This window comes from Bos grunniens, chromosome 10 (genome assembly GCF_055505025.1).
Source record: "Bos grunniens cultivar Pamir isolate PY7600 chromosome 10, Bosgru_T2T1.0, whole genome shotgun sequence".
Classification (NCBI taxonomy): Eukaryota; Metazoa; Chordata; class Mammalia; order Artiodactyla; family Bovidae; genus Bos; species Bos grunniens.
In genome coordinates, this window is record NC_141174.1 from 98,942,224 (window position 1) to 98,955,279 (window position 13,056).

Below are 13,056 nucleotides of genomic sequence, written 5' to 3' on the forward strand. Positions count from 1 at the left end.
TGCTCAGCAGGGAAGTTTGCAGAGAACAATTTCGGAAATTATGGTTTTCACAGCTTCCTAGAATAACAAAGATTGGGAACATCTGTGGACAAAGTTATCTTCCAATACTGCTTTTGCATCATTTCTATACAAACTCTATCAAGCACAACTACCCTTCGACAAACCTGGTTAGCCAAGATTCAGAAACCAAAATCAAGGAGAAATAAGAAGCTATAAGAGGCTCCAGGGAGGCACATTTCTAGATTCACAAAGTAGGACAGTACTCAAAACATGAACCAGTAAGGTGAACATAGACACTCCAGAAAACAATTATATCAGATATTTAACGAAGCGGTTTGTAAGTACTTTCAAAATCAACGAACTGATATAAACTTTTGGGAGGATAATTTGACAAATTCTCAATTGTCTTAAATAATATTCTTTAAGTAATTACTGCCTTGGAAATTTATCCTTAGGAAATCATTAGACATCCTTATATAAATTCATTTGCAAAGTATTTATTATATAAATATTTATAATAGGTTCTTTTTAATTTTTCTTTCTAATTTTTTTAAGTGTCCAAAAATAAGGGAAAGGATTAAACTGAATATACCATATGATGCAAAAAAACTGGAATAGCCAATGGCATGGGGACATGAATAGAAAATTACATGAAAAGAACAATAAATTTCTTTATACTAATATATAGCAAATATCAGGTCCATGTACTTCATATAAACACATTCTATCATCATAATACTTGTCTCTGGGTGGTGAGATTAAACTAGCATTCTTTTCACATTATCTATGTTTTATAGATTTTCTAACATAAATATTTATTAATTTTATCATCTGGAGAGAAAATCAAAATTTTTAAGAGAAAAGGCATTTGGTCATAAAGCCTAATATATTTTCATTCTTAAAATGACAAGCCCATGAGTCTTGTTTCCTTCTTGGATATCATGAATAGACTGGCTGATCATGAGCACAGAATACATGGATTTCAGCACAGAATCTGACAGTCCTCATGACATTCTTGTTGAGAAACGTAGGCTGCCCTATAGTCAGGGCCCACAGAGTTGTTATGACATGAAAGGCCGAAACAAATACCACGGCTGAGCAGATGGCGAACTGCAGAGAAGGTCCTGCTTCTCAGCTGTGACTGTGGCTCACTCATGCCTTGGGCATGCGTTTCTCAGGTACACTTTTCAAAGTCACGACTAGTGAGAAGCTAGGGGCAGAGGTGAGTGTGGGCAAGCGGGGTGACAGCCACTAATACTGACCATGTTTCTGGAACAGAATTGAGCACTGATTTGAGTTTTGCCAATGCCATAACCAATCCATACACAGCATTTTCCATACCTAAATAAAGTGTGTGTCAAATAAACATCACAATTACAGTTCAAAGAATTCTGACAGGCTGAAACACTCATCTGAAACCAAGATGCTATTTAACAGAGTCAATAAATGTAAAGCCATACGTTCAGTTCAGTAACAATTCTACAAGTGTACTTGGCAACAGTTTGTGTGAAGCAAAGACCATTTTAGAGGAAATAACAGTTGGTACAATGAAGCATTTTTGACAAAGGGAGGTAACAAGTTCACCGGCAGATGTTACCTGAAAATACTGAATACATTTCTGACCTTCTTATTCAAAGAGGGAATTCAACAAAACAGAGTCGAAGTCCAGAAGGATAGGATCAGGGACATCCTAAGTGTGATCAGGAATATTCAAAGGAATTGATACTGTTTAAATAGGAGGCATTTAAAGAGACCTAAGGCAATGGCACCCCATTTTCTTGCCTGGAAAATCCCATGGGCGGAGGAGCCTGGTGGGCTGCAGTCCATGGGATCGCTAAGAGTCGGACATGACTGAGTGACTTCACTTTCACTTTTCACTTTCATGCATTGGAGAAGGAAACGGCAACCCACACCAGTGTTCTTGCCTGGAGAATCCCAGGGACGGGGAAGCCGTCTATGGGGTCTCACAGAGTCGGACACAACTGAAGCGACTTAGCAGCAGCAACCAACGTTGAAATGTTTGTTCTGCAATTCTTTGCAGGGAGGATTGACTTAGCCTGTTATACTGGAAACTGCAGTCTGGTTTCTGTTTCTACTGTTCCGCTGAAATTGTTCATCAAAGTCAGGGATGACTTCAACTCATCGAATCCAAAAGGCACCTCTTTACCCGACATTAACAGACTTCACAGTGTTCAGTACACAGCGTTGTGCCCACCTTCCAACACTCCCATCTCCACCTCAAGGACAAGTCATTCTTATTTCTTTTCTTTAGTTCCTCCTTCACAAAACCTCTAGATGTCAGAGGTTGATCCACTCTCCACCTTCTTCTCTCATCTATTTTCTCTCAGTGATTTTATCTATTCCTATGGGTTTAAATAGCCTCTATGCTGATTACTTGCTAACTTAAATTTCTAGTCCATACATTTCCTCTGAATTCAAGATTCTCTTGTATAATCAGAAGCACTTCCATCAGAAGCAACCCTGACTCCACATCCTACCCTTTGGTGTGAGTCCTCCGCCTTCAGCATCACACACTCAGATGCTCCTACCAGAACCCTGGGGATCATCTTTGCATCATCCCTTGCCCTCACCTGTCATAGCCAATCACTAAAACGTCCATTCTTCCTCCAACTTGGGTCTCAAACCAGACCATTTCCCCTCATTTCCACTGCTGTTAACCAAGCCAACTGAGCATCATCTCTACAATGTGAGTTGATTAAGAGTCTAATGGTCTCCAGACCAATCTCCTCAGAGCCTCCCCGCCGCACCCCACCAAACAAAACATATGTTTAAACAGGAAGCTGGATTGTGACTCGTCTTTGCTTCAATGATGGTCTCATGCACTTTGAAGAAGGTATCACAAAGTATGGGCTCAGGACCCTTCAGTATAACAACCCTCACACCACCCAGTACCACTGTCCCCTTGCCTGGACTACACTGATTTGCTCTCAGTTGTGTAAGTGCAAGAAATCCTTTTCAGTCACTAGGACTTTGAAAAGGTTTTTCCTCCAGACTCTGCCAGTAACTGATAACTTCCTTTACTTTATATCTTGGTTTAAAAGTCATTTCCTTGGAGAATACTCCCATAATCACCCCATCTGATGACAACCGTTGGCCCCTAATGATTTTCTACCACAGTCCCTTTTATGGGGGCTTTATGACACAACTTATCACAACTTCTAAGGATGTTCTTCCTTAATTTTTGTCTCTCTCCTTAGCCCGCCTGCATGGAATGTCAGTTCCAGGAGAGAAGGAACCTGATTGTCTTATTTCTCATTGTATTAGCAGAGCTCAAAAACTATTAAATGTTGAATATGGGAAGACTTCACCCCAACATAAGGAAAACCTTCCTAAAAGTAAGAGCTGTCTGCCAATGGGCCAGCCTGTACTGACAAACTGACCATCATGGTGAGAGGGTTCGGGCAGATACGGGGTGGCTACTTTTATCTGAGATGGCATGCCGGCTGGGATCCTGGGCCAGATAACACTTCAGGTCTTTCCAGTTCTAAAAAGAGAATTCTAAAGGAGTTTCAGGTTAAAAATATACTCCCCAAGTAGCAAACATCATATTATTTTCTAATGAGCAGAAATTCTCTCTAAAATAGCCTCATGAAACCACTTTATACCCTGACCAAAAGTAACTCCCTGAAGTTAAATCAGTGCCGGCTTCCTCTGTCCACCCTGCCAGATGTGGTTTGGGATGATGACAGCCCACAGTGGCCGTCTTACCGAGCAGAAAAAAAACACGGCCCAGAAACGACTTGGCAGAGCAAGCGAACCCACTTGCAGTAAACCTAAAGTTCCAGTCTTCATTCATTTGTGATGCTGCTCTGTAAACACAGCAGGATTGCTTTATTTAGTGTCACGCCCATTAATAATGCAGAGATCTTTACACGGGCAGGTGGAGGAAATTAGTCCTGAGTGATTTCGTTACTACAGGGTATACGTGAAGTCAGAGGGACTCAGAGTCTCATTACAACTGAGGCAGAAGCTGATGGCAGTACAGACAGAGGTCACGGAGCTGCCCACCACACCACAAAGCAATATAAGCAAGGTACCCACCTCACAGCCTTTCAGTCTTAAAATGAGTTAATGTTTCTCTGCCTTGTAGATATGGGAGAGATCGAAGGACAACTTGAAGACCATTCCTTCTACTCTTTCACCTTCTTTTATCTCCAAAGTTTAAGTTAAAAAAAAAAAAAAATTTTGGCAAATATTTGCTTCTGATGGTAACTTTACAAGGATTGGCCAGTTTGTCAGAGGATTCAATAACGTACCATTAGACACTGCAAAATGTTGCAAATAACCCTATGAGACCGTGAGCTTTGTCCTTAAGGAATTTTTCACAAAAAATATTTTTCAAGAAAATAGTAAACTTTGCAAATCCAAAGTTATTTAAAATTCCTTTTTATAACATTCAATGTAAACAATGTTGTGGGGAAATAATGTGTGGGGAAGCAGAGAATGAAAACTCTGAAGATCTTTCTAAAGGATTGGGGAGCAGTACCTTTCCATTTACAATACAAACTCCCTTCTACTTAACAATCTGTCTGCTGGACATTTATCATATGTACATTCTCTAATTAGCAGATTAAAATAAGCATGTATGTTTTATTATGGCTTATAATAGCAAAAGCCTAGAAAACACCAAAGGCCTGTCAGTAAGGCACAGTGTATCCATACAATGGGGTAATAAACAGTGGAAAAAGGCTGAGACAGGCCTCCACGTGCTGATGAAGAAAACCAAAATATATCAGCAATGAAAGCAGAGCACGTGTGTCTCTGTTGGTGTTGAGTTGCTAAGTGGTGTCCAACTTTTTGGCAATCCCATGGACTTGTAGCCAGGCTCCTCTGTCCAGGCAAAAATACTGGAGTGGACTGCCATTTCCTTTTCCCGGGGATCCTTCTGACCCAGGGATCAAACCTGAGTCTCCTGTATTGGCAGGTGGGTTCTTTTCTGCTGAGTCACCAAGGGAAGCCCTGTGCGTGTCTCTCAACACAAGTAAATATTCATTATTTAAGATTCTGGAGAAATGCATGAGAAATTTAAAAGTGGCTGTTTATGAAAAACAGGACTGAGAATGTGACTATCATATTTATTTTAAGCTCTTCTGTACCAGTTATTTTTACTATGTATATTTATTTACTATTATTTTACTCACAAGAATAGCAACTATATGCAGCATTTTCTGTATGGTCTGGAAGTATCTAGTTGCTCTCTGCAGGAATACAAAAGCAAGCATCCTTCCCCCGCCCCCTCCACAGGGGAGCCACAGTCTACTCAGTGGACACTTAACCATCCCTCCCCAACCAGTCCAGGAGCCTTCAGAGTTTGTTAAAGTTCCTGTTCTCAGTCACTCCTTTCTCCTTTGTGTGGCCTACATGCACGAGTATAAAGAAATTTTAATTTTTGCCTTTCCAGTTTTAGATCTATAGCATCCATCTCTGAAAAGCTAATTTGAAGAAGAATGCATAGTTACTCTACTGCAAAAGATACCAAAGAAAAATCAGTGTTTTCTCTAGTCCTCTTTATTATATAACTATATTACCAAAACAAAATCAAGGAAACAAAAGTGTTTTCAACTTTTAAGTATAGTACACTCCATTTTGCCACATCTTGTAAGAACCAGAAAGATCGTCCAAGATGCTTTCTTCCAAATCTTGTATTTGCCTGTCTCAAAAATACTAAATCGTTCTTTCAACTAAAATTCCTTTCACAAGAGAAACTCAACTACACTAAAGTTGAAAAGATAAAGTGAAATCTACATTCAACTTATTTGATATTAAAGATCTTAAAGAGCATTTGAGCATTGTTTTGTTCTTATTCCATCAAAGAAGAAGGGCAAGAAAAAGAAAAGTCACAGGAAATCATGCCTCTGTTTTCCCTATTATTTGATCTTATACTTGAGATGAGGAAGCTACTTATTTAGTATTAGGTGACCTTTCCAAAGTGTATAAAACAATCCCCATAGTACTTTTTCTTTGTCAGAAGATTGCAACAAAAGGCATTTGCTAAAATTTATTTTACATATCAATTTGTAATTTTTAAATTTTGCTGCTGAATATAGGAAAGTCAAATATCTATTTGAGAAAACCTAACATCTACTTATTGGAGAAGGAAACGGCAACCCACTCCAGTGTTCTTGCCTGGAGAATCCCAGGGACAGGGGAGCCGGGTGGGCTGCCGTCTATGGGGTCGCACAGAGTCGGACACGACTGAAGCGACTTAGCAGCAGCAGCAACATCTACTTGGCTGATAATGTGCCCCGCTAAACCTGATTTTACATAAGCATTCTGACCCACCCACCCCCAAAGAGTGACTTCATTTTTGTTTGTGGGCAGGGGTGTAAAAGTAATTAGTGAAATGAGCAGACTATGCATTGAGCTGGTGCACTGAGCTGTCTGTGGTACTGAAAAATGACAGCAAAGCTGAAATGTACTGAGCTAAGTCCTTACAAAGCCTCCCTATCACACTATTTTAATTCAACCACTTCCATCCATGACTCACCTGAACCATCTAATTTTGACAGACTGTTTATAAACATTTTATAAAAGGTCACACTGACTTGCTTTCCAAGGTTCTTCATGGAAATGTCAGGGCCTCCCCAAGCTTTGCAAAAGAAGTTCTAGTGGACAGCCAGACAGAACACTGGCTTTAACACTGATTTTTTCTGAGTGCAGTGAGAAATCCTACCATGCACCAAAAACCCATACTAGCTAGTTCTCACTACCCAACCAACATACTGCTGTGCTAACAAGAAAAAGATTAAGTGTCACGTAAGACTGAATGCTATGTCCAGGAACATGCTTTGAATGGTGGCATGACCCCTACAGTGAGTTCTTTAACTCAAAGCTAATCAATATACTTGGGATTCTTAATAATAAACTGAGAAGTACATATTTGCTTAAAACTTATGAAAGAAGTACATCTATACCAATGACATCAGTAAGTTAAAAAGGGCACACTTCACCACTTTCCACACATGGATACATTAGCCTGTGCACTTGACTTCACTGTGTTTCAGAGTGAAGTATTTCAGAAGCAATCACTGACTCTACTCTCTGGTTGAATTAGAACACACTTTTGTGGTTCTTGATTTCTAGCTCAGGGTCTCCATATTTATTTTGTCCTTTTCCATTTTATATATATATATTTTTTTAAATGCAGCTCAGATAAAATTTGTAACTTTAGCTGGAGGAAAAAAATCTCTCAAGATTAAACAGTAATAGCTATATCCAAACAACTAAATGATATCACCGGAGCATCTAATTTGATCTTAAGTGTGGTTGGTTTGGTAGAAACCATGCATCACCAATTTTTAAAAATCTAACTTTTTGTGATATTTATGCTGCCACAGCAGTAAAGAGGTTCACTGTGCTTATAATCCTTACGTGCAGCATTCATGTCTTCATTTTTAACACCTGTGCTATATACATACTCTAATCAATATATCTATGCATTTGTATAACAGAAATTATCCTCAAAATTAGCCAGGAGTGGAATTCTTTCAAGTGTAAAGTGATCTTTAAAAATATGGTTTATTTTATTTGTATTACTTTAAGTTTCAACAGTGTTATCAAATATGATCAAAATTTTTTTATAACACATAATTAACATCCGGCCAGTGTTTGGAGCTCTCAAACTCTTATAAGTTATTTCAAAATAATTTCCCAATAAAAAATGAGTGCTTTCAGGAAGACAGTTTGTTCTTGATATTAACACCACCAGATGTTCTTCACCATGAGTGTCTGTTCAGCTGTGTGTTTTTCAGAAGGAACAGGAATAATCTGAAAGCTGATGTCTAAGTAAAAAAACCCAAACACCAAAAAAAAAAAAAAAAAACAAAAAACCAGCTAGGTCTCTTTCCAGCGTAGATTAAGTAAAACTGCACTAGTCTTAAAAAAAAAAAAAATTAAGCTACTTGACTTTCATAAATACCTATGAAGATTTTGGAAAAATCTTGTAAGTTTATCCCAATTCAAATATCAAACTTTTGGATTTAGAGAGGACAGACATGTCATGTTTCCGGGCTCCTGACACGCAGTAGCAGAGCGCAGCGGGAAGCATGATGGGTGGGGGCTAGCGGAACAGGGCAGTCAGGCTCTGTACTGTCTAGCTGTGGCATCTGGCAGGCAGGTCACCTCTTCTGATCACAGGCTTCTCATCTGGTAAACCAAGTCAAACGGCCATTAGACCTAGTTCGTTCCCCAGCCTCAAGCATTTTCCTTCTAGTCAAAATGAAAAGATACTCTTATGTGTAAGTTACATTTTAGTATTACTTTAAAATATTCAAAGAATCTCAAAAGCCCAGGATCACTAGTGTTGAATTAAAGATGGACCTATGTAAATTATTCAAATTTTAGAGTTCAAATGTGCTTGCCTTCTTTGGCTAGTGCAGTCTTATTACTTACCTCTAGATATTCTTACTCCTTCTAATTCTCCTTCTCTATCCTTAATCCTTCAATTTCACAATTTTCAAAGTCTTTGCAAATTTGAAAGCATGCTTATGTAATTTTTCCATCCTCATGTGGGATCAAGTGTGTCTTTATTTTGCCTGGGTAGTAGTTAAAATGGGTTTCTTCTACTGTCTTTGTGAATTACTAACTTAAAATTAATTTAACTTATAATTAATTAAATATAATTTAAATTTAATGGCAACTCCTAATGGAAAGCACCCTAAATTCAAGAGTTTAATAGTTTGGCCAAATAAATAACAGCTAATAAAAAAAACCAGAAAGTATATATTAGTGTAAATCGTAAACTGGAAAATCCCAATCTTTCTAAATTTTTGAAAACTCTAGTTATTTTATTCACTAACTTTAGTATGCTGTTGACCGAAAGCTACAGCAAAGTAAAAATCCAAAAGGTGACCCATGAATTTTAGATCAAATATTCTGAAATTGCCAGTTATTGGTCATATCTAACAACAGAGTTCCTGGCTGCATTTAGACAAACATTTTCCTAAGAAGTCCACTCACAAGGGCAGTGGCCTTTGCTCTTAAGTGACATTTTAAATAATAAATGTACCTAAAATCTACCAAACTACCAGATATACAGAATTTGTGTTCTAAATTCACAACAGATTCTTCTTTCTCTAATGTTAGGGTAAGATATAGAAAAGGTTAGAACTCTCCTCTTGCCTTATTAATGCACATTAGCGAGGAATATCCCAGGACTCTTTTCTTTTTTAAGCTACAGTTGGTATGGAAGGTGATACAGACAGGCACAATCTTCCCTAATGACCCATCCATCTTGTTAAATGTGTATTAAAGGAGAATACTCATCTACCCTACAGATTAAGGCTAGTGCTTAACTGGCCTTAAGGAAAGCATATGCAATGACAGTCATGGAGAAGTGGACCTACCTAAAGAAGAAGGGGCGGGGGGGGAGGGGGGGGGGGAGGAATCTGAGGTTTAACAAATACATCCTGGAAACTACTGTGTATTTATATGCTGCACTGTTTTGCTTTCAACTTCTTGAAAGAACAGGTCAGGTGCTAAGGTAAGAACACAGCATGTGTCTTCTGTAACCTCAGGCAAGGACAGGAGAGCTTGGAAAAGCATCTGCTGCCTTGCACTTCCCCACGTTGGGGTCATTCATAAACAGTAGAGCAGTAAGTTACCTGTATTTCCCTGGCGTGGTAAACGATGATCAGACCAAGCAGGATGATCGTGGAGAGACTGATAAGGCATTTCAGAGCTAAGGAATACAGTGACGCCTGCAACAAAGACAGAAGCACTTTTTTAAAAGAAGCACTTTTTAAGCCCTGGGAGGGGTCGGCCAATCCCCAGCAATTGGATCTGAGCTCCCAGGGGGAGGATGGAGGTAGGGGCACCTGTTTTGGCTCTGTCATCTGTCAGGAAAGTGAGGAGATCAGGGAAGGCCAAGCAGCAGGGGGGGCCGCAACTACACGGACCCCAGTGCAGCTTGTGGCTCTCGAAATGAAATCCATGAGGAAATTAGCTTTGAGTTTAAGCCTTCGGGTTTGAAAGAGATCTCCTAAATGGTGAGCCTCAGGAGAGAAATAAAGCATGCTTTCCCCCAAGGAGTCCTGAAATCACTTCTTTAAAATACCCAAACTGGCGGGGCATTCACTCCCTCCAGAACTTTGGCTGCGCGCGTAAAAGCTTCCTCTCCAGACTAGGGTTAAGGGTGCGAGTCGGAGTGGCACTCGTCCTCGCGGCGGACATCTCCGATCGTCAGGGGAAAGCAGAGAGTTCCCGCCAGCGACCGCCCCAACCACCAGGCGTCCGGCTCTGCGGCCCGGGAACTGTGGGCAAGGGGCTCGAGCACCTACCTTGTCGTAGGCGCCCCACGACAGCTCGGTCTCGATGACCATAACCACGATGCCGAACATGCCAAAGATGAGCGCATAGTCGCTGAGCCGCTTGCGCTTCTCGAACAGGGCGCGCCGGTGGCCCAGCTTGTAGCCGATGTTCTGGTTCTTCTTTTTGCTGGACTTGGTGCCACTGCTGCTGCCATGCCCGCTGCCGCCGCCGCAGCCACCACCACCGCCTCCTCCAGTGCTGCCGCCGCCGCCGCCGGCTCCGTAGAGCGCCAGGTTATTGGAGTTGTTGTGCTCCGGCTTGGATACCACGATCTCCGGGGCTGAGGACGAAGCGGCCGCGGCCGCGGCAGCAGACGGGGAGGACGCGCCGCCACCTCCTCCGACAGACATCGGGGGCTGTAGGGGCTGCGCCTCGGAGTCCATCTCGTGCAGGTTCCGGCGGGACGCGCTCAAGTTGCTGAGCGGCCGCATGACGCCCCCGTTGTACCTACAGCTGCTCATGGCTATTTCGGTGAAGGGGTTGCTCTCGCGGCGCGCCTGGGGCTGGTGGTGCTGGTGGTGCGCCGGGTGCGGGTGGTGGTGGTAGTGCGAGAGCGGGGGCCCGGAGCCCAGGCTGCCGAGGCTGCCCGTGGGGCTGGCGGCGGGCTGCAGGCTGTGGCACTGGTGGTGCTGGGAGGCGGACGCTGGCTGTTGCGCGTACTGCTGCCGGAGCGCACTGGCATGGCTGGACGGCGTCAGCTCGCTCACATTGAGCTGGCTGCCCCGGCGCGACGAGCAGCAGCAGCAGCACGACGAGCCCGACAGCGGCGAGGAAGTGCGGGTCCGGAAGGCGCCGCCGCCGGGCGAGGAGGTACGGAGCAGCAGGGACAGGTTATCCCCCGCCCCCGCCCCCGGGGCACCGGAGGAGGCGCAGCTGTTGCACCGGAGGCATGGGCTGCTGCCGCCGCTGCCCGGCTGCTGGTGCGCGAGGTGCGGGTGGTGGTGAGGGTGCGGGAGGGACGCGAAGGGCGCGCACGGCTTGTCCTGGCTCTGCTGCTGCTGCTGGCAATGCAGGTGCGAGGAGCGCGGCGGCGGCGGCTGCTCCGAGAAGAAGCCGCGCTGGAACTGCAATGGGGTTTCCATGTCAGGGCTGTTAAAGCTGCAGGGAGACCAGGCGGTGGTGCACCCTGCGCAATGCGTTATGGTCGGGAGCGGAGACTCCTGCTGCTGGTGCGAGGAAGGGCCCATGCCGGCTCCGGTAGAATCCAGGCGGCGAGTCCGATTGGTCGGGCGCACCAAAACAATGGGCATGACATCACCTGCGGGGACCAAGACTGAGTTTGCGGCGCGAGGTTTAGGGGAGCATGTGTGTGTGAGAGAGAGATGGGGAGGGGGGAATCTGCAGGATGAAAACCCTAGGGTCCTCAGGCTAGGACAGGGGGAGGGCGAGGGTTCCACTTGCTGATGATCGGGGACTACCCTTGAGCCCCGAGGGCTGGGGAGTGCAGCGGGTTTGCAGTGAGAGGGGGAAAAGGTAGGGGCGTCCCTCCTTCCCGCGCCACAGCCCCCCTAACTGTTGCCGGACGTGCAGTCTCGATCACTTGCCCGGGCACTGCAGCACGTTGGGCCACCCCAGCCAGGGCGTCAGGCGAGGGAACGGTGCGGAACCCGGGGCCACTCCTTCACCGGCATGCACGCCTCTTAAGAGCTGCGGAGCAACAGCCCCCTCGCCCCACGCCTACGTCTCCCTGATTGTCCTACTGAGAGTGGGATGCCAACCACCCGCCAAATAACTGTGGGGACACCCACTATGGAGAGAAAAGGTTTGATGGCTAGCTGAGCCAGTGCAGCAGGGCTTGGTGAGAACCCCGGCGCCTGAGCCCCAGGTTGGCCGCGGCGAGATCCAAGCGGCCCTCGAGCCCTAATCTTCCCCCGCCGCTGGGCTTCGGCGCCTGGTAGTCGGGATAGGCTGCGCGGCGCTCTCGCCCTAGTGCGCTGCGGCGCAGCAAGGGTTAACCGCCTCGGCGCCTGGGCAGGGGAGGATGGGGGCGGGGCCGGAGGAGGGGATCCCCTCCGTCCTCGCGAGGAGCTGGATTGGGCTTCCCGGGTCCCCCTGGCGGGGGTGGAGGGCTTTCCCAGCTACCGCCGCTCACATTTGCGCCTTCTGCGGAACATGAGGGGCTGGCGCCCCCGGCCGCCGGGTCCTGGGTTACGCGCTCAGGCCCTCTGACCACCCCAGTGGATAGGTCCGTGGGCTTTTCCTGCCTTGGAGAAGACGCTTGCTTGAGGGTCTTGGGGGATGCTCAGCGACCGCCAGCCACCACCAGCTCGTCTTCTGTTCCTCTTCCTCCTCTCCACCTGCAGCACAGACAAAGCAAAGGCCGGATCACTGATGCGCGACACCGAGCATCTTCTGTGCCTGACTGCAGCGGAGGATGGAGAGGGGCTGGCGCGGGCTGATTCACACCGTCAGTCACACGCTGGCTGGGAAATTATTAACAATGAGAACTCGGGCTGAATAATAGTTGCTTGAGGACAGTACTGGAGTTTTGCTCTAGTTAGGTATAATATTTATTTGCTAATAAACCAATAAAAATTACGTTTTGTGTCTCACAAATTTCCTGTGATGTGTTTTCCTTTTAGGCGATACATTGCACTAACAAAGCGGCAAGGGAACCTTTCAAGGGTTCTTTGTTACTGCTCCATCTTACGTCTTTGTCGTTTGTATTTCTTTGTAAATCGAGATCCCCATTTCCAGAAAATGGAATGAAATACACTGGCCAGTTGA

General features: G+C 44.8%; 1 protein-coding gene across 12 annotated transcripts in view; it reads right to left on the reverse strand.

Moving 5' to 3' along the window:
- The window catches only part of KCNN2 (potassium calcium-activated channel subfamily N member 2), a 504,825-nt gene that overhangs the window by 157,229 nt on the left and 334,540 nt on the right, over nt 1–13,056 (reverse strand). For 10 of the 12 annotated variants that reach the window (XM_086323291.1, XM_086323286.1, XM_086323284.1 and 7 more), the window contains 3 exons: nt 12,422–12,626; nt 10,299–11,587; nt 9,624–9,719 (listed from right to left, as the gene is read on the reverse strand). In XM_086323291.1, coding sequence (XP_086179417.1) covers nt 9,624–9,719; nt 10,299–11,587; nt 12,422–12,443 — 1,407 coding nt within the window. In that variant the 5' untranslated portion in view covers nt 12,444–12,626. Of the gene's footprint in view, nt 1–4,786; nt 8,167–9,623; nt 9,720–10,298; nt 11,588–12,077; nt 12,365–12,421; nt 12,627–13,056 lie in introns of those variants that run through there. The other 2 variants (XM_086323294.1, XM_086323290.1) reach the window with 2 other exon arrangements.